The sequence below is a fragment of the Mastigoproctus giganteus genome, chromosome 4 (assembly GCF_048544385.1).
Source record: "Mastigoproctus giganteus isolate SK-2022 chromosome 4, ASM4854438v1, whole genome shotgun sequence".
Taxonomy (NCBI): domain Eukaryota; kingdom Metazoa; phylum Arthropoda; class Arachnida; order Uropygi; family Thelyphonidae; genus Mastigoproctus; species Mastigoproctus giganteus.
In genome coordinates, this window is record NC_143578.1 from 217,781,914 (window position 1) to 217,801,438 (window position 19,525).

The window sequence follows — 19,525 nt, forward strand, 5'->3', positions numbered from 1 at the left end:
AACTGAGAAATTTAATAAGAAAGGATACGTCAGGAATAGTTATATTGTAAAATAAAATATAACAAATCAAATAAATTGAACAAAGTGGATCATTAAAAAAGAGGGGAGATTAAATTAAGGAGAGGGCTAATCGAAGGGAAGGGAGAGTCGTGGGAATTACTGCGCAAAAATTTCTACCAACAGATGGATAAACCCTCAGCTACAAGTACCATAAACAAATCTAAAGGTCTAAAACGGGTAGCAGGGTCGCTCGAGAACAACAATAGAAGGGTGAGCCAGATTAGTCGGAGCATCCCTTTGATCAGCGACTCCGGGAGACAAACAGGAAGTAAGTACACGACTAATACCGTGTCCAAAACAATAGGGCTAGCATCTGGTTGTCTGCAATAGCTTGTTCCGCAGAAATTTAGGGTAAGTGTGAAGTAGTAACAGGTGTCTGTGGAGAGTTTTCGGCCGACTTCAAAAAGAGCAGACAGCCTGGGAAAGGAATACTGATATTAAAATGGGAGGTTGGATCTAGCGGGGATGGAGACAGCATGGGAAACCCAAACTAGCAAATAGTCGGGATGTAAATTTAAATATTGAAGTATGAGTGGTTAAATTTCTGAGCGAAGGTGGGACAACAAAAAAAAAAAAAAAAAGGGCGGTACACAAATTTGGAGAACAAAAAGAGAGCATGCATAGCCAAGAGTCCTGTCCTGTCCTGTCCTATCAGCCAGTTGAGAAAGTTCTGACAAAGTTAAGATGGAGTAGTAAGTTGTGTAGGGTTAGATAAGTTTAAGTGCAGTCAGTAAGTTAAGAAAGGTTAGATAAGTTTCATGATAGAAGAGAACAGTCGAGTAGTTAGTCATATGGTTGGTGATGGAGAAATAAGCCTAGTCCGTAATCGGAAGGTAGTGAAAGTGGCCAATATGCAAACGAGTGAAGTGTAAGGAGAAATAAGCCTAATCCGTAATCAGAAGGCAGTGAAAGTGTCCTGTGATGAAAGTATACAACCCTCAGAAATAACCAGAAAGGTAACTCGCAACTACGAAAAAGTCTAGCCATACCAGAGAGGAAAGAGCTTGTATTCCAGGCAGAGTAGCGGAGAAAAGCAAAGTAGCAGTATCGAAGACCAGTCCGATAATCCCTAAAGGACTCATTTGATGCCCTGGCCAGATGAAGACAGCAGCCCATTAAGAAACGGAGGAGCCTACTAAAAGATCCTGTTCAGTATCAGAAGTAAGTGTCTAATTAACATGAGTATTCACTTGTAAATTATAGGACTCTAAAGAAGGGTTAGGAATTATAAGAGGGACATTATAACATATATAATAAGAGATATGTACTAAAAAAAAAAAAAAGTGCAATTAAGATAAGGTTCCCTAGATAAAAGGTAAAGAGAGGGAGATTCATAGATGTAGAAAATTTTCTTGAGTAACATAAAGTAAGGTAACAGTTTTGGAAGTCGGATTATTTAGAGAGATTATAGAAAGAGTGTTATATACATGTGATACACTGAACTGTCATAAGCTGACAAGTCAGAAGTAAGGTTGTTAGCATAATTTAGAGATTGAGATAAATATTGATTTAAAAGATGAATGCTAATGTATTAGAAAAGATAAATAATCTAATTAGAAAGAGATTACCCTTAATGTTGCTAAGAGAGAGAGAGATCCTATTGTTAAAAAGGGAAGATTGGAATGTGAGCGACAAGCCCGATCTATTAGAAAGAAAAAAAAAAATGATTTACTCAGAGAATGTTTTGCTAAGTAATGTATAAAAAGAGTGGCATAAGAAAGATGTTGTTAACCTTGTGACATAATGGAAAAGGTTGTACAAGATTATAACTAAACTTAACCAATCATTTTATGCTTGTACGGTAATAGAACAAAAATTATATGTACTGGATCATTGAACTATTTCATTTATGTAAATATATGTAATAAAATTTTGTTATATTTTAAACGAAGTCTTTGTTTAGTCATTTTGAACATACAGCCAAACCCAAAGGAGGAACATAATAATATAGAAACCCCTTAGAACCTGAAAGCTCCTGATAGACATACGAGTCAGATTGCAAAGTGGGGAATTGCAAAGTACCTTTATTAGGTAATAATAAATATAAGGGAGGATATAAATAACAAAAGGGGTTAAAATAAATATAATAAAATATAAAATAATTATAAAGTAAAGAACCAAAAAAACCTCCCCCCAACAACATAAATGTAAAACTAAATAAGTAATTTTCATGGCAACTGCTTTTAGTTCTATTGAAGCAAAATCAGAGATTATATAAATCTGAATTATAAAATTATTTTCATAATTATACATCAATGATATGCCAGGAAAAATTTCAGTTGGAAGAGGGAGGGCTTGATATGTAGTTGGATTTCTAGAATTGTCTACCCATTAATCTTGAAAACACTTTCATTCCTTTTATTTTCTTACTTATTTAGCTCACCAGAGTGCAAAGCACTAATTTTCACTCATATTTAACTCATAAGACTAAGCAAAAATATTTTTTTTTACTATCATTATTGATGAAAGGACAAGATGCTTTAATTGAACTTAGGAGACAGTCATATATTTAAAACAAATTTACATACTTGTATATTCCCTGCCATGTGTGGATAATTTGCAATTTGGAATACTGAAAATTACCTTACTGACATGGAGAATAAGTTTGATATACTGATATGTGAATCCTTAACATGCAAGTTACTCGATCATATGGCAGAGAATTCTCGGACATATCACAGCTTGTTTTCAATCTGAGTAGTAAAGAACTATCAGTAGATCAACAGAAACTGTTAACCCTTGGTATGGAGTTTGCCATTCTCCCCTGAAAACCACCTGTAACACATTTAATTAGCAGTATAAACTGCCCTTAGATGCTTATCTGAAGAGATGCATTTTAAAGTTGTCACAATACTTCAACACACTTGCCCCATGAATCTATATGCTTACAATCAATATGATGTATTAGCATTAGTCATATAGTGCAAGGAAGCCACAGGAATTTGCTGCAATGACCAAAAAAATAAATAATCATAATAATAATGATGATAAAATAAAATAAAATAAAAAAATAATAAATGAAAATAACAATATTAAAAATAATAATTAAAGGAATAAAATAATAAAAAATTAAAAAATAATGGAAGATATATATAAAAGATAAATAAAAGTTAGATAAGAAAATAGACTAATTATGTGCTTCCCTCCTCACATAGGTAACTATCCAGTTGACCTTTGAATTTTTCCAAATTGTCAGCCACAACTAATTGTGGTGGCAACCTGTTCCAGTAATCAACTTTCTGACTAAAATAAAACTACAATTCAGTCTAAACCCTTTACATACATCATAATTTGAATTTATAATCCCTAGTTCTGGAATCCACTATAGGAATGAAAAGCCCATTTCCAAATCATTTTCCTATCCTCTCTCAGAGCCCTACACACCTCAATCAGGCCTCCTGAAGGTGAGTGATTGCCAAGCTCTGTGCTCCACATATTCAAATTCTCTCCTCATATGGTTGCCCTCTTGCTGATCTCACCATAGGTTTCCCATCTTTCAATCTTTCTTCAAGAAGCTCACTATCTTTTTTTTTTTAGATGAAGTATCCATACCTGTACAATATTCCAACTGCAGTCTTACAGTTGTCTTATACAGTATGTTCAGAAACTCCCTATTCCTACAGCTGTTGTACTCTTGGCTCTTAAAAAAAAATTACTAAAACTGCACAGTAGAGACATTCAATTACCTCAATTTTATGGAGTTCTAAAAACACAAACCAGGTTTATTGCTAAACTTTTAATACTTAATATTGGGAAGGCTTCCTATGCTGTCAACAGCAGTATGCATTTTTTTACAAGTTATAAAAGATTTTGAGATTTTTGAGAATGAGGTCGGGTTCCATTCAAAGTGGTTCCCTATTTACATCAGTTGCTTTACAACAGGCTCTTGCTCTCTGTTGATGACATATGTGATACTTTTGAATCTTTTGCTTATCCAACAGTGCGATCATGTCTGGCAAATCTTTATATTGGCAAATTCAAGACAACTATGGGTGTCTCTATCTGTGATTATTATTGTTATGGAGGAACTGGAAGCAAATGTATTTTCAAATTTGCCAGTTATAATCAGACTTATGGTGGTATATTGATCATACATTTGCAGCCATTCCCCGGGATTCAGAGAAACACTGCTCTTAACAATAGCTGAATTTTTCTTTCTAATTTCATACAATTTACCATGGAAATGGAGGTTGGCAATGCTCTCTCTTTTCTGGACAATGAATGGGTTCATATTTTGAAGACACAGCTTATAGAAAACTTATGTGTGAGTGACAGTTTGCTAATTATGTTCCACATTTGATCATGGGTATTTACATACAACAAATACCTTATTCAACTAAGCATGGACTAATTCCAGATCTACTACTAACAGCTGAGGTTTCTGAAGTAAGAATCAACAAGACAAGGTGTAACTATCCTTTTCATGTCTAGATGAGTTTGAAACACAACCACACTGCAACTCGCCCAAGTCTTTTCCCTGTCCCTCCTCATCTTATAATGATGAGCTGATTTCTACTGCTTATATTCCTCACTATCTGAGAATTTCTGAACTTCCTGCTAGAGTCCTGCATAGTTATTGCATTATATGTATGCAGCTTCTAGGAAGGAAGTTTTAGTCTATCATTCTCTAGGGCAGCGGTTCCCAACTGATGGTTTGCAAACCCCTGGGTGTTCGCAAAAGTGTTCCAGGGGGTTCACAATAAAAATTCTGTAATGGCATCTGCTTAATTTACATAGATATATTATTGTAAACTACAAAATAAAACTAATAATAAACAATAAAGTAAAATAAAATTAAATAAAAAGTAAAAATTGCCAAAGAAAGAAACCACATCTCCCATAATTCCTATGATTAGTTTACTATCTTATAGTATATCATGTTAAATAAACATGTTTTCCGTACTAAATTTTTTTTCATTCTCAAGGATCATTGTTATGTATAGGCATTTTTTTTTTTTTTTTTTTTTTTTTTTAGTACTTAGTATCGTGAATGGGTTGAAGGTTGAAAATTTGAAACAAAATACTTGTTGACATTAAACTTGAACTTCTACAGATTGTAATTTTCAAGAAATACATATGAAGGAAGGTTGTTCCAGAAAACAGAAGTTGAATGAATAAATGAGGAAGCAATATTTGTCGTGCTTGTGCCAAGAGAGATTAGCAGTCAGGGTAATCCTCAAAATCTTGCCTAGAAATCGGAGCATCATAGCATATCAAAGCATAAGAACAGAAGAATCCTTTTTGCGAGAAATAAGACAGGACTGAGTTTTAGAAGGATTGAAATTAAGTTATCTTTGCCCCACTGGAGAATTATCTGGAGATCAGCATTTAAGGATTTGGCAGTGGATGCTCGAGGAGTTGAAGCTGTTTGAGCAGGGCAAGGTTTCTCAAACTGGAAGGTGGAATGCAATGTGCTATCATCAGCAAAACTATGGATAGGAATTCCAGTCAATGTAAGAAGGTCATTAACATACAAGAGGAAAAGAGAAGGGAGAAAGAACTGAACCTTGGGGAACACCAGCATTACTGGACAAGTTAGAAGACAGAGCTGTCTACCATCACCTGGATACCCAGTTACAAAGAACAGCTGGCAAACCATAGAATGGAAGCTAATTTAGAAGACCTTTATGCCAAACATGACCAAAAGCCACTGAAATGTCAAGAGCTTGAGTTTCACCAAAATTTTCTATTGAATTTGTCTATAGATGGGTAACATAAGACAGAATATCACCAGTGGAACGACACTGACAGAACCCATACTGGCGATCGTTGATCAGATGGAAGGTTTCTAGGTAGTTTAAGACGGAAGGTTTCTAGGTAGATTTACCAAGATCATCAATACACGAGTTGGAAGAAAAATAGGATGCTAGCAGGTCAGCTTTATCTTTGGCTGATGTGGCAACAGAACCATCTGGTTTTGTCAGAGGTGGGAACAGAGATGGCCAAAAATTGTGGCCAATAGCTTTGGCAAGAGACCAGAATGCTCAGCTACCATTTGGCCTAAAAGTAAGTTTTCTACTCTTAGCCCTGTTCGAAAACTTATTAATAACTGCTTTACAAAGTATAAATAATACTTAATAATAATTTTTATTATTATGCAATGTCGCTTATAAAAACATAGTAATGGAAATATTTTATAATAAAAATTCAGAAATATTATATGGTTTCAGAGAATACAGGCTTAGTGGCTTGCATTAAAAATATTACATTGAAAGGGGTTTCCGAGTCAAAAAAGGTTGGGAACTGCTGCTCTAGGGCAAAATCCTCTATTTCATTTCTTTTATAAAGTAAAAGTAATATATTGGATAACATACCCAGACTGTGAAGCAACTTATACTGGACAGACAGGAAGGCAACTTCACACCCTAATGTTGAGTAAGTGAAAGCTATACTGATAGCCTTCACATACTCAACTGGCTCTTCCCATGATTTTTGCCAATGTTCATGGCTGAAACAACTCCATATCTGTACATTGGCTCTTAATGTTAACCATAATAATGAAAACCCACATACATCCCATTATGGAGGCTGCAATTTTGCAGTGGGATAAACACTGGTGAACTTCCCATGCCACTTTGCACTGCCGTTTTTCTTATTTTTGCCCTTTCCTTTTTCTCCCTCACTTCTTTCTCATCCTCCTTTTTTTACTTTTAATTTTTTTCTCTTCTTCTTCTTCCTTTTTTTTTTTTTTTCATTGTTATTACACATTCACTCTCTGATTATTTATGTGGTTTGCATACTTATCTAATATGTTGCAGTGGCCAATGGTTTTGTTATTTAAGGGTGCATTATGTGCCATAAATTAAGTCCATAAAGCAACTGTTTCACCTTGAAAGCTTTTTACTTACATATTTTAGTGCTTTTATATAATTTTATCTTATCAACTCTTAACTGCTTTACTATTTTATAATTTATGTATATATCCCCTTTTTTGTTGTTCTAATGTTCCTTATTATTTTGTCATCATCTTCTATTATTTTGTTTAATATTTACTATCAGTTTAATAAGCATTATTAATTGAAAAATGTTATCACTAAACGTTATTAAATGTAAATATTTAATAATGTTTAATATCGATTGTTGCGAGAATGATTTAAAAGGCATTTAACAATCAAAGGGGAAATATTACTAATAATTCCACACCCTGAAATACTTGTAAATATATTTCATTCAGTTTATCAACATACTAAGCCAATAATCAACAAATTAAACTTACTAAACGAAATCCACACCAATCTGAAATAAATTCCCTTCGACGGAAAAGATGTTCTGCTGATGTTCGCTTATAATCACGAGGGCAAGGAAATCGATTCCTCAATGGCTGAACCTCTCTCTCTAAGTCAAGGAGATCACGGGAAAATTCTTCTGTCCCACCAATCCTCACAACAACTCTGTTTTTAAGAACATAAGTTAATGAACTTTTAAAACAATATTTTTTGAATGAATTATTAAAACCAAGTTCTTGTTAGCTTAATTATTACTATGAGGACTACAAAATTATGCTTCTTATTGTACAACTTTTGAAGGAACAGAGATAAAAAGAAAATGCTCGTAGATAAAAAAAAAAAAAAAATCTTTAATTTTATGTATCATTTTTCTACATCAGTCCCCATCAAACTTCATACATTTTGTCCAAATTTAACAAGCTTTTGTATGCCACTAAAGTATAATTCTTTAGCTGAGAGACCAACCATCTCTTCATGGCTGCTTTAAATTCTTCATTGGAAATATCTATTGCCTTCGAGATGCTTTTTAAGCACTGGACCCCCTGAGGATACGGAGCAACTTCAAAGCCTAGCACAGTTGTAGCGAGGTTGCATGTTGTTGGTTTTAAGAAACAATGCTGCTGCATTGCCAAGCCTTGCTCATTTGATTTTTTTTTTTTTTTTTTTTTGAGCTTGTCCAATGTTTCAATGTACTGGACCGAATCGAATGTGGTTCCTTTTTTTCAAAACTGCACTGCCATAACACTTGAATCCCAAAAATCAGTCAACATCATATTGCTGACTGATGGCTGGACTTTGAATTTTTTTGGACATGGAGATATTTTATGGAGAAATTCTTAGATTGTCCTTGTTTTCTGGATCACAGTGGTGAATCCAGGACTCACCCCTCCAGTCAGAATAATATTTAAAACTGCATCTTTTTGCATTTGAAATGGGACAAAAGGTCTTCATGAACTTCTACTCAATGTCTTTTCACTTCTCCTGCAACCTTCCTGGAGGCCCATCAGATGCAATTCTTTCTGTCTTCTAGCTCAAACAGAATGTGTTAATACATTCTTTAAAAATTCCTAAAATTGCAATGATTTCTGATTATTTGGTCTGATTATCATTGCAAATAAGTTCATCTGCTTTTTTTCATTTATGCATTTCATCAATCATCAGACAAAGTGGAGATTACTGGTAGTATAGTAGTCTACTTCTAATCTGATCATTGACAATATATATTTATCCACTTCACTGCCCTCGATGCCATTAAAATGTTAGACCTGTTGAAATTCAGAAAAAATAGCGCTGAATTTCAACAGGCCTAACATTTTCAGCAGTCAGAAATTCAATAACTGCATGTCATTCGAATATGTTCAAAGATGCTTCCATTTAAAACAGTATAAACCGTAAACAAACAACAACCCAGAAATGCTATTCCACACATACTAACTATAAACTATTAGCTAATGCTAAGATCATGAACTAAGAGATATTACTTTTCAGAGCATCCTCATAAATTTACAAAATAAAAAGTATAATTAAGAATAATAAATATAAATGAAAGTGTTACCCCTCCTTTTCTTTTGGATTTAATGGCAAGCGTCCACCAGCATCAATTGAAGAAGCAATCATTGTAATATAGATTGTGTCACTGCTTTTCCAAAGGTGGCTTTGAAAAATCTCCACAAGCTTAATAAGCTTCTCTCCTTCAAACATATCTTCCACATTAAGATTCAAAAATTTCATTTCAACTTCATGTTCAGCTTCTTCTAATAAAGATTATAAAAGATTACAAACTGAATTAATGACAAGGAATTATTCATCATACAATTCTCATTTTGTAAAGCACATAATTAAAAGAAAGAAAGAATTTCCTCATTATATACTCATATAACGATTTTTCAAATCTCGTTTATGAGAAGTTTTTGGCAAAGGTAAAGAAAGCCAACACAAGAGCCATGGAAAACTTCGGGAAACTTTTACCTGACAAATTTGTTTCCCGCTACCGCAGTTTCTCCCTGCATTCTCAGTAACCAGATGGTGCGTGTTATCGTAGAAGTCAATAACGAGGTATTGATTAGCTTTTTCCTCATTATTAAAAGCAGATTATTGGAGTTCATGAGTGTAATGCCTTCGCAGCTGAAATTTACTTATGGGCACACCCTCCAGACTGCCTCAGTCTTAGGGTGTTTATCCCCACTTCCTGCTGTTTTAAAATAGGAAAACGACTTCTACAGATGGTGTGTGTGTTATCGGTAGTAGCAATAGAAGTAATTTTCCTATTTTAAAACAGAAAGAAGAGGGGATAAACACCCTAAGACCGAACATTCTGGAGGGTGTACCTGTAAGTAGATTTCAGCCCACTCATGAACTCCAATAATATGCTTTTAATAGTGAGAAAAAATTAATCAATACATCGTTATTGACTTCCACTGCCATTACAGATAACACGCACAATCTGTTTGCCGAGAATGCAGGGAGAAACTGCAGTAGTGGGAAACGAGTTTGTTTGGTAAAAGTTTCCTGAAGTTTGTAGTGTTTCTTGTGTTGGCTTTCTTTACCTTAGCCAAGTTTTTATTTATGTTAGAAACTATATATATAGCAAAACCACAGTAATAAGGGGGCAGGTTAGTGTAAATTAGTGAAAAGTCCAAATTATAAAATAAAATTATGCATAAATAGTTTTTGAGGTTGTATTTTTTTAAAAACCAGCAAAACTTATTTGCAATCTAAGAACACATGTTAATTCAGAGAACATTAGGACATATAAGAAAAGAAAAGATAAAATTTGTAATTTAAACAAGATATCGAGGAAGCTTCTATCTTTGTATAATTTAAAATCTTCTTCTTCACTTCCTGCTTTACCTGTAGATTTTTTCTCTTGAACTGCTGTTGCTATTTCTTCTTTCATTACCATATAATAGCCAGTCTCATCTTCATGTTCTATCAGGGAGGTAATTATCCCTTTGTATAAGACAACGGTCAGGCCACACCTTAAGTATTGTGTACAGGTCTGGAGGCCTCATTTTAGGAAGGATGTAGAGTTGCTAGAATGAGTACAGAGAAGGGCAAAAAGATTTGTGAGAGGAACAAAGGGATGTGCTTACGAAGAAAGGCTTAAGTTCTGCAAGTTGCAGCATCTGGAGACTAGGCACCTGTGAGGTGATCTGATTGAGGTGTATAAAGCCTTGAATTGTTTGAGCAGACTCAATGCAGACAGGATACTTCTGCTTGCTCAGACTAAGAATCTGAGGGGGAATAGATTCAAATTGAGGAAAGACAGTTGTAGAATAGATGTGCAGAAGTTTGCCTTTAGCCAACGGGTAGCTGATTGCTGGAACAGACTTCCATCTGTTGTTGTGGAAGTTGATAGCTTAAATAAATTTAAGGCTGAATTAGATAAACATTTGGAGTGACCGAATGGGCGAAATGGGAAGGTTTTTTTTTTTTTACTTGGCTGATGCTGTATAAGCTTGCTTTCTTGCATCATATGCCTCAACTAATGCTAATGCTATCCACATTCTTACATCCCCACCCCCAAATTAATATTCTTTTTTGCCACTGATGTGCAATGCAACACATTTTGATGCTCTTCATCTTTGATTCTATAAGTCAATAAGAATATCATCATCATCATCATTTATCAGTTTTCCATGTACCTATTATTGTACACTACTCCACTTCATTCCAGTTGTAAATAGTATTTTTCACGTTATAATTTTTAATATTGGCTGCTGCCTTTTCTGCTCTTGTGTCCTGCTAACTATTAGAATCATAAAAAAAAATAAAAATAAACCATTCAACTGCTTCCTTTGATACAAATATGTACAACTCAGTATGAGTCCCTAACCCATAGGCCATATGAAGGCTTTAGGAGGTAAGGAAAGGCATTCGATATTGCCAACATTCATCACCTGATAAAATTTCAGTGGAAGGATGTGCAGGTCCATTATCTAACAATAACAATGGCTTTACTTCTTTTACAAAGTGACAGTGAAAACAAAAAAATTCAGAATATCATTAATTTTCATTGAGGAAAAATCAATAAAAATACATTATTAAAAAAAAAAAAAAAAAAAGATGGCAATCTGAATTAGACAGGATGTGAATTAGTGAAGTCCAAATTGGTGAGATTTTACTCACCAATGTTGCCTTATTATTGAATTTAAGCATACCCTTGAATATTCCTGCCATCTTCCTTTTTATTGTTAATTTCGATAGCCATGATATAGGGAAGTTTTTAGAGGATTGTGTGAACATATGACTGTGCACTGGCAGCAAGTGGCACTTTTCTCACTGTATTTTCACTCAGTCAACTCCAGTGATAAGAGGCCACACTGAGGCAATTCAAGGTTAACATGTAATGTAATTTCACTACAGTCACTTTTGATCCATTTTACACAGAATTTTTGAAGTGTTAGTTGTAGATAATTTCACATAAGATAGTGATTGTTCATATACAACCATTATGTGTGCATAATTCTAAACATAAAGAATTCATGAAGAAGTATTTCAGTATTATGTTCCACACAGGAATGTGGTTCATAACTTAACTGGAACCAAAGGTGTAATATTGGACAGAACACTAAAACAAAACTAGTGAGTATTAACGGAGATGAAATTTAATTAAGATGAGCACACATTAATTATATTAATAAATAATTAAAATAAAGTAATAATAAATAATGAATGAAATAAAATAATAAACAATGAGAGTAATAGGCACCATATTTGCTTAAAGTAGGCATTGCTTAATGTATTTTTCCAGTCATGCTATTGCTGGAGCAGGCTGAGCAGAATGCACTGCGCAGCAAGTGACATGCTGCCAACGTATAGTCATCTTTTTGCATAGTCCTTAAAAAACCTTCCCTCTAGATTGCCAAAAGGCAATCTACAGCCTTTAAAGATTGCATATCCACAAGCTACTAACTTGAAAAATTGTCTAACTATAGCCACTTAAATTAAGGCTGTAGTTAGAAAATCTTAGAAAATCTCAGCAATAGCATGACTGAGCCCCCCCCCTTCCCCGCAATGAGCCTGCACAACATGCAAATCAGTCCATGAACACACACTTTTACAAAAAAAAAAAAAACACAATTATGAGCAACAAGCTCCAGTGTCATTAAAATAATAATTCTTTTTATAAACTTCTAATGAAGATACTATAATCTCATAAGTGTCAAGTAAATTATTTTTACCAAAGTTAATATTACTGGTCCCATAAGATGATTTCTTCAAGTCAAAAAGAAATCACCATTTTTTAATATTTTACAAATTTCAAAGTAGATTACATAAAGCACACCTTTTCTTTACTATGAGTCTTTCAAAAGTTTGTATTTTAAAATACAAACTTTTTGAAAGAGAAATTAAGATACTGACTTTAAATTTTAAGTGAAATTAATACAGATCTTGGGACTATTACACCTAATCCAAATTTTATGATTTTCCTAATGTGCCCTTTTTTTACATAGGTTTGTGTGAAGGATATGCTCGTGGTATGCTCTTTTAGGCCAATGTGCCAGCCTGCAGTAACACTGGTTATTACTCTAGACTTGTGGACAAATCAGAGATGCAACTCACCCTATTTGCCACACCTATCCCTACACTGACTTTCACTTGTTCCCAAAACTGAAGAGGAAATTTTCTAGTAATTAAGATCTAATGTGCTGTATAGCTGGTTATGGAACTATGACCAAGAATTTTTTCCAAAGGAAATTCAAGCTTTGGAGCACCACTGGTCTACATATGTACTGGTTCTTGGAAATTACATTGAAAAATTAAATACATATGATTTTTCATACTCAGAATACAATTTTTCTGAACAGCCCTTATAAACATATCCTAGCATTATTCTTACTATATGTGGGCACAAAATCAACTTTCACTTTTCAATCATTTCTTTTAATGGTGAATTTTCTTTTCATGATATTACACACAGTTCTGGTTACAAATCTGAAAATAAACAAGAAAATCTTAAATATGCATGGTTATCTTTGACCTACCAATCTTCCCCCCCGCCATTTTTTTTTCAAAATCATATTATCTTACATATTGTGTTGCTACAATGGATTCTAATGCAAATTTTTATACCCAATTCTCCTTTTAATTGATTTCCACTCACCTGTGAAGGTGGCTTCAAAATAAATCAGATTTACAAATCCTCGACTGCAACTTTCATTCAATAAAGAAGTATAAAATAATTTGATTTGTAACAAATAAAAAAAATAAACTGATGCAAACTTTCTGATTATCTATTGCAGTTGCATGATGTTGACCTGTACTAATTACATCTATACACATAATTGCAAATCAAAGCAAAATATATATTTTTAATTGAATAAATACAAAAATTAAAAAAAAAAAACATTTAGCTAACATTTTTAAAAAATAAATGATTTTTTTAAAATTGAAATTAAAACTTACTTGAACGATGTTCTACTTTAAATTTCATCACTTTACGGGATGTTTCATAGTTGTTTTTGTTTAGGGCAATTATCTAAAATTGAAAAGAAAAGACACTGATGCAACAAATATTCATGAAATTAGATGGTGTATGTGTTTGTGAGAGCATGTACATGTTTGTGCAAATAATCAATGATTCACTGTATGATCAAATCACTTTACAATGGACTCTCCGTAATAAAATATCATTTGCTATATGATATGTGGTAAGCCCCAGTCATTGCACCGGATTTTAATTCTATTAAACAGCGATTCTAACATGCAAAAATAGGAGGAATATTACCACAACTTTCATTCAATAAAGAGAATTATAAAATAATTTGATTTGTAACAAATAAAAAAAATAAACTGATGCAAAAAATAAACTGATGCTATAAAAGTAAAGATCGCAAATTTACACTTTATTACATTATCAATTAACAAAATCAAATGATACATGAAAATCAGAAGAATATTTTCCACAGCTTAGGAAAATAAAAATAAATCTATGCTTACGTACATAGCTTAATTAATCCTGTAATATGTACATACTAACTAATTGATATTTCTGTTCACTGACATTTTTTTGGGGATGGAGTTGTAAAATTATTATTAGTATTGGCCGCATGGTGCAAGAAAGCCTATGGCTTATGCTACACCAGCCATAAAAAAAAAAATAAAAAACCCAAATAAAACAATGATAAAAAAATATATATATAATAATTAATAAAAGAAAAGGAAATTAAATCTATTATCCTATGCGTTTCCCTCACTCAAAGGTACTATCCAAATGACCTTTGAATTTCCCCAAACTGTCAGCCTCTACCACCCATGTAGGCAACTTATTCCAATAATTTATAACTTGCTGACTAAAATAAAACTTCCTGCAGTCCAATCTAAACATTTCCCCCGTAACTTGAATTTATGTCCCCTAGTTCTAGCATCATTTATAATCTTGAAAATTTCGTCCTCATTCATTTTACTGATGCCTCTCAGAGCCTTAAACACCTCAATCAAATCTCCTCTAAGGTGTCTAGTTTCCAAACCCACTTATTTCAAGTCTTCCTTCATAAGGATGCCCTTTTGCTGATCTCACCAGGCGAGTTATCCGTCTTTGCACCCTTTCAAGAAGCTCGATGTCTTTCTTTAGGTGCAGTCTCCATACTTGAACACGTGTGGTGTAACAAAAGCCTTATATAATGGGATTATCACGTCCCTATCTCTACTTGCAAAAGTTCGATAGATCATTGATAGGACACCATGGGCCTTCCTTGCAACCTGTTTACAATGCTCAGAGAATTTCATGTCTGACCGTATCGTAACACCCAAGTCCCTTTCCTCCAGTACTGGGTTTAGTTGAACTCCACCAAGTGAATAAATTATTTTGGGATTACTGTTTCCCAGGTGTAATACCTTACACTTTGTTGGATTAAAGCATAGCTGCCATTTTTCTGACCATTCCTGAAGTCTATCTAGGTCTCTCTGAAGAAGCTTAGCTTGACAGTGAACATTAACTACTCTACCAATTTTAACATCATCTGCAAATTTAGACATCACGCCCTCTATCCCTTCATCGATGTCGTTTATGAAAATTAAAAACAACAGTGGTCTAATACTGATCCTTGGGGAACCCCACTTCTTACATCAACCCAATCTGAGGAATAGCCATTTATCACAACCCTCTGCCTCCTGCCCTGAAGCCATCCTGCTATCCATCTAAGGATTTTCCCAATGATTCCAATCGATAGAAACAACCTGTCATATAAACTAAGCTAGGAATTAAACTATGGGATGTTTAATTCCTGTTCCAGCTTATAAAGCAACCGCTCATGTGGGACTGAGTCAAAAGCTTTGCTGAAATCTAAATAAACGATGTCAAAATTATTCCCTAAATTCAGCTCGTGAGTGACCCTTTCAAAATAGCGAACCAGATTTGTTAAACATGATTTTCCCTTTACAAAACCATGCTGAGTATCTTTGAGAATTTCAATTCGATCCAAATGATCCTGAATTCCACCCTTGATCATTGCCTCCATAATTTTCCCTACCACTGAAGTCAGACTGACAGGTCAATAATTTCCCACTTCACTCTTAGAACCACCCTTATGTATGTGAGATACATTGGCACTTTTCCAATCCAACGGAATCTCCCCAGAGTCTAGTGATGCTGGCATAATTAGCCTCAATGGTTCAATGCACTCACTTGCTGCCTCCCTTAAGATTATAGGGTATATTCCATCAACTTCAGGAGCCTTACTGGCCTGTAGGCTCGAAAGTTTTTTCATTAAATAATCTTGCAAAATTTGAATATCATTAATTACATATTTTTCAACTTCGCTCCCACAATTTCCAATTGCCACGAAAGGTTTTTCATTTGTAAATATCGATGGAAAATAACTGTTGAGTTCATCTCCAACTCTTCAAATAGGCCTCTGGGGTTGGAAAAATTCATATTCACAAAAATTACACACGTACACCAACCATTGCTGAAATAATTTACTTTTAATTTACTTTACTGTAAAATATACATAAAAGTGATGAAATAACAAAACTTTTCTTTAAATTAATATAGAATTAAAATAAAATCTATTTACAATAAAATGTAAAATATATATATATATATATATATATATATAGATATAAAATAAGAAAAATTTATGAGAAAATAAAAGCGATAAAACAGTGAAACTAAAATCACTAAAATACCGATAAAACAACGAGAGTAAAACCACTAAAATCCCGAAGCTTTCAGAGGCATCCACCTCCTTTCTCAACAGTAAGATTTTTATGGTACAACACATCCTTAAATAACAGCAGGCTCATGGCTCTCAGCATGTGGTTCCACAGGAGCATGGGCAGTATTCTCTTCATGCACACTGGAAACGGAAATGGCTCGGGAGCGTGCCAGGTGGAACCGATCATCCAGTCAGAGGTTTTTTTTTTTTTTTTTTTTTATGAAACCCCCAAACACAAGAGGTATTAGAACCTATAGTACTTAGTACCACGTCTGGGTTGGAGGTTGAGAAGATGAAAGAAAATATTTGTTGATATTAGACTTCTGTAGACTAATTTTCAGGAAATAAGTATGAAGGAAGGTTGTTCCAGAAAACGGCAGTTGAATGAATAAATAAGGAAGATGAAAAGTTAGTTCTGTAAGTTTGAAGGTGGACAATAAATGGATGTTGGCCGGTGGTGGCCCTGTTCGGACTGTTTTGAAAGAGAGAGCAGGAATTTTAGAAGCCAATTCAGAAGAACAGTGCCCATGGAAGTATCTATAGAAAAGGCATGCAGCAGAAACAGTACATCTATGAGACAGCAAGTGGAGAGACTCTGTTAGAGATGAGGCATTAATTAACCTGGCGCCTCCTTAGCCAGGTGGGCAGGAGCAGCAGTGGTAGCACACGCTTCTTGATTAGACTGGGGTTCGAGCCCGTGACCACCAAATACGGAGGATGCGGAAAGGTCAGGGAATGACCACCGCATATCCCCGGAGCAATATGGCCTTAGTTGCCAATGCTCCTAAAAACCAAATAATAATAATTAATTAACCTAACTGCCCTCTTCTGAATGGAATCTAGAAGCTGAGAGAGGTTTTGGGGGCACCACCCTAGATGTGGGAACAATATTCCATGGTAGGGTGGATTTGCAATTTTTACAGAGTGAACAGCTGTTTGGAAGAAAAGTAAAGATGAGAGTGAAAGAGAGAACCAAGTTTTTTAGATGCAGAGGAAGCAATATTTGTAATGTGCTTGTGCCAAGAGAGATTAGAAGTCAGGGTAATCCTCAAAAGAAATATATCATCTTGCCTATAAATCGGAGTGTCACCAAAGATAAGCATAGGAGCAGAAGAATCCTTTTTGCAAGATATAAGACAGGACTGAATTTTATAATTATTAAGTAATCTTTATAAAACATTCATTTTTAATGTAAAAATGAGTTTTTTAAGAAATACCTATTTTATGTATAAGAAATATCTACTGTATGTGTTGTTGGGATTTCCTGTCAAGGATTTGGAACAAAGTACAGGAAATCAATGTATTATCAGTTTCAGCTTACAATATTTTCAACATATAATCGGTTTTGTGGAACAAATTACTATCAAATGTTGGGGCCCACTGTATTGGCTTCCTCTTGTTCCTCTCTTACACATGCTGCTGTAGAAAACAGTCACCCACGAATTCTACAAGTCTTGCTAGTGCATGAGTGATCAACCCACAAATTCAAGTCAACATCTGGAAAGTTAAAATCCCCCATTATAAGATATTCTGATTTACTGGCTCACTCTATTTCTCTCTGTAGCTTTTTGGTATACTCTTCACAGTCTAATTAGACCTATAATACACTCCTACTCTCAATTTTGTTTTCCCACTGTTATCACACCAAACTGACTCAACATTTCACCGGTCACCTATGTGAAATGGATGCACACGGCCTTAGATTTAATATATTTCTTAACTAAGAGCATTACCCCCTCTCCTACTGTGTCTGTCCTTTCTGTACACATGGAATTCCTCATATTCAAATTCTGCAATCCTTATGTCTGAGTGACATCATGTCTATGATATTCCCACAATGTCTGCATTTAATAACTTAATCATTACTTGAAATTCATCAAATTTATTTACTGTGCTCCAAGCATTAGTGACATACAAGTATACATGCTCCTGTTCTTAACTGTAGTTACCTTAACACAGTCCATGTATTTACTTGTTCCACAATGACCTCAGCAAGACATGAAATCCCCGACACCTTGCTTTCTAGGCTGCTGCATGTTCCAATAGAAGCAGCACAAGAATCACTTTCACCTCTGCCTGCAGCTCTAGTTAATTTATTAGTCTGCATATCCCCTACGCTATCAGCTTTCTGACTCATTTAACACTGCCTTAAAAGCATGGCAAATATTCTTGCACCCCTTATATTTAAGTGTATCTCATCCCCGTAATGACCTCAGCAGGACACAAAATCCCCGACACCTTGCTTTCCAGGCTGCTGCACATTCCAATAGAAGCAGCACAAGAATCACTTTCATCTCTGCCTGCAGCTCTAGTTAATTTATTCCCAAAGCTATCAGCTTTCTGACTCATCTAACACTGCCTCAATAGCATGGAAAATATTCTTGTGTCCCTTCTATTTAAGTGCATCTCATCCCTGTAAAAACAGTCTCCCTGTTAACAAGCTCAGACCATGCTGTGAAAAATTTCCACCTCATGAACCTTGCACAGTCTGTCCAGGGCTGAATTGATTGAGAAAGCTCTCAACATATACTCCCTCCTATTATGTCTGGGCAGGATTGCAGACACTTTCATATTTAATTCTAATTCACATCTTTTTCCCAACATTGGCCCTGAACTTGTTAATTAATTCCTCAGATCTCCTACTCTTAATATCATTAGTGCCAACATGTACATTATCACCTTTCATGCCATTAAAAGATGATACCTGTCAACAATGGCATTACTTTTGTCCTTTGGCAAACATTCAAAACATTATGGAGTGTGACATTGGAGATGTTCAGAACTATTAAATAATAAAAAATAATAAATAAATAAGGACAAAAAAAAAAAAACTATAAAATAATACATCAAAATATACCTAAAATACCTAAAATTAAATAAAAATAAAAACCATAAAAATAATAAAAAAATTAATAAGAATAAGCAGACACAAACATTTTACTAGGTACGAATTTGCTTCTGTTTTTTTTTTTTATTATTATTTATATTATTTTGTAATACTGAAAACACCAGTTTAAAAAAAAAAAAAACTCCCTTAAAATTTCAACCAGCTATAGCTTCACAACCATTTGGAGTGAA

General features: G+C 34.3%; 1 protein-coding gene across 3 annotated transcripts in view; it reads right to left on the minus strand.

Moving 5' to 3' along the window:
• The window catches only part of Scgalpha (sarcoglycan alpha), a 91,134-nt gene that overhangs the window by 47,915 nt on the left and 23,694 nt on the right, over window positions 1–19,525 (minus strand). For all 3 annotated transcript variants that reach the window (XM_090372046.1, XM_090372045.1, XM_090372047.1), the window contains exons 5-7: window positions 13,695–13,767; window positions 8,842–9,040; window positions 7,277–7,451 (exon numbers count right to left, since the gene is read on the minus strand). In XM_090372046.1, the coding sequence (XP_090228172.1) occupies window positions 7,277–7,451; window positions 8,842–9,040; window positions 13,695–13,767 (447 nt within the window). The remainder of the gene's footprint in view (window positions 1–7,276; window positions 7,452–8,841; window positions 9,041–13,694; window positions 13,768–19,525) is intronic.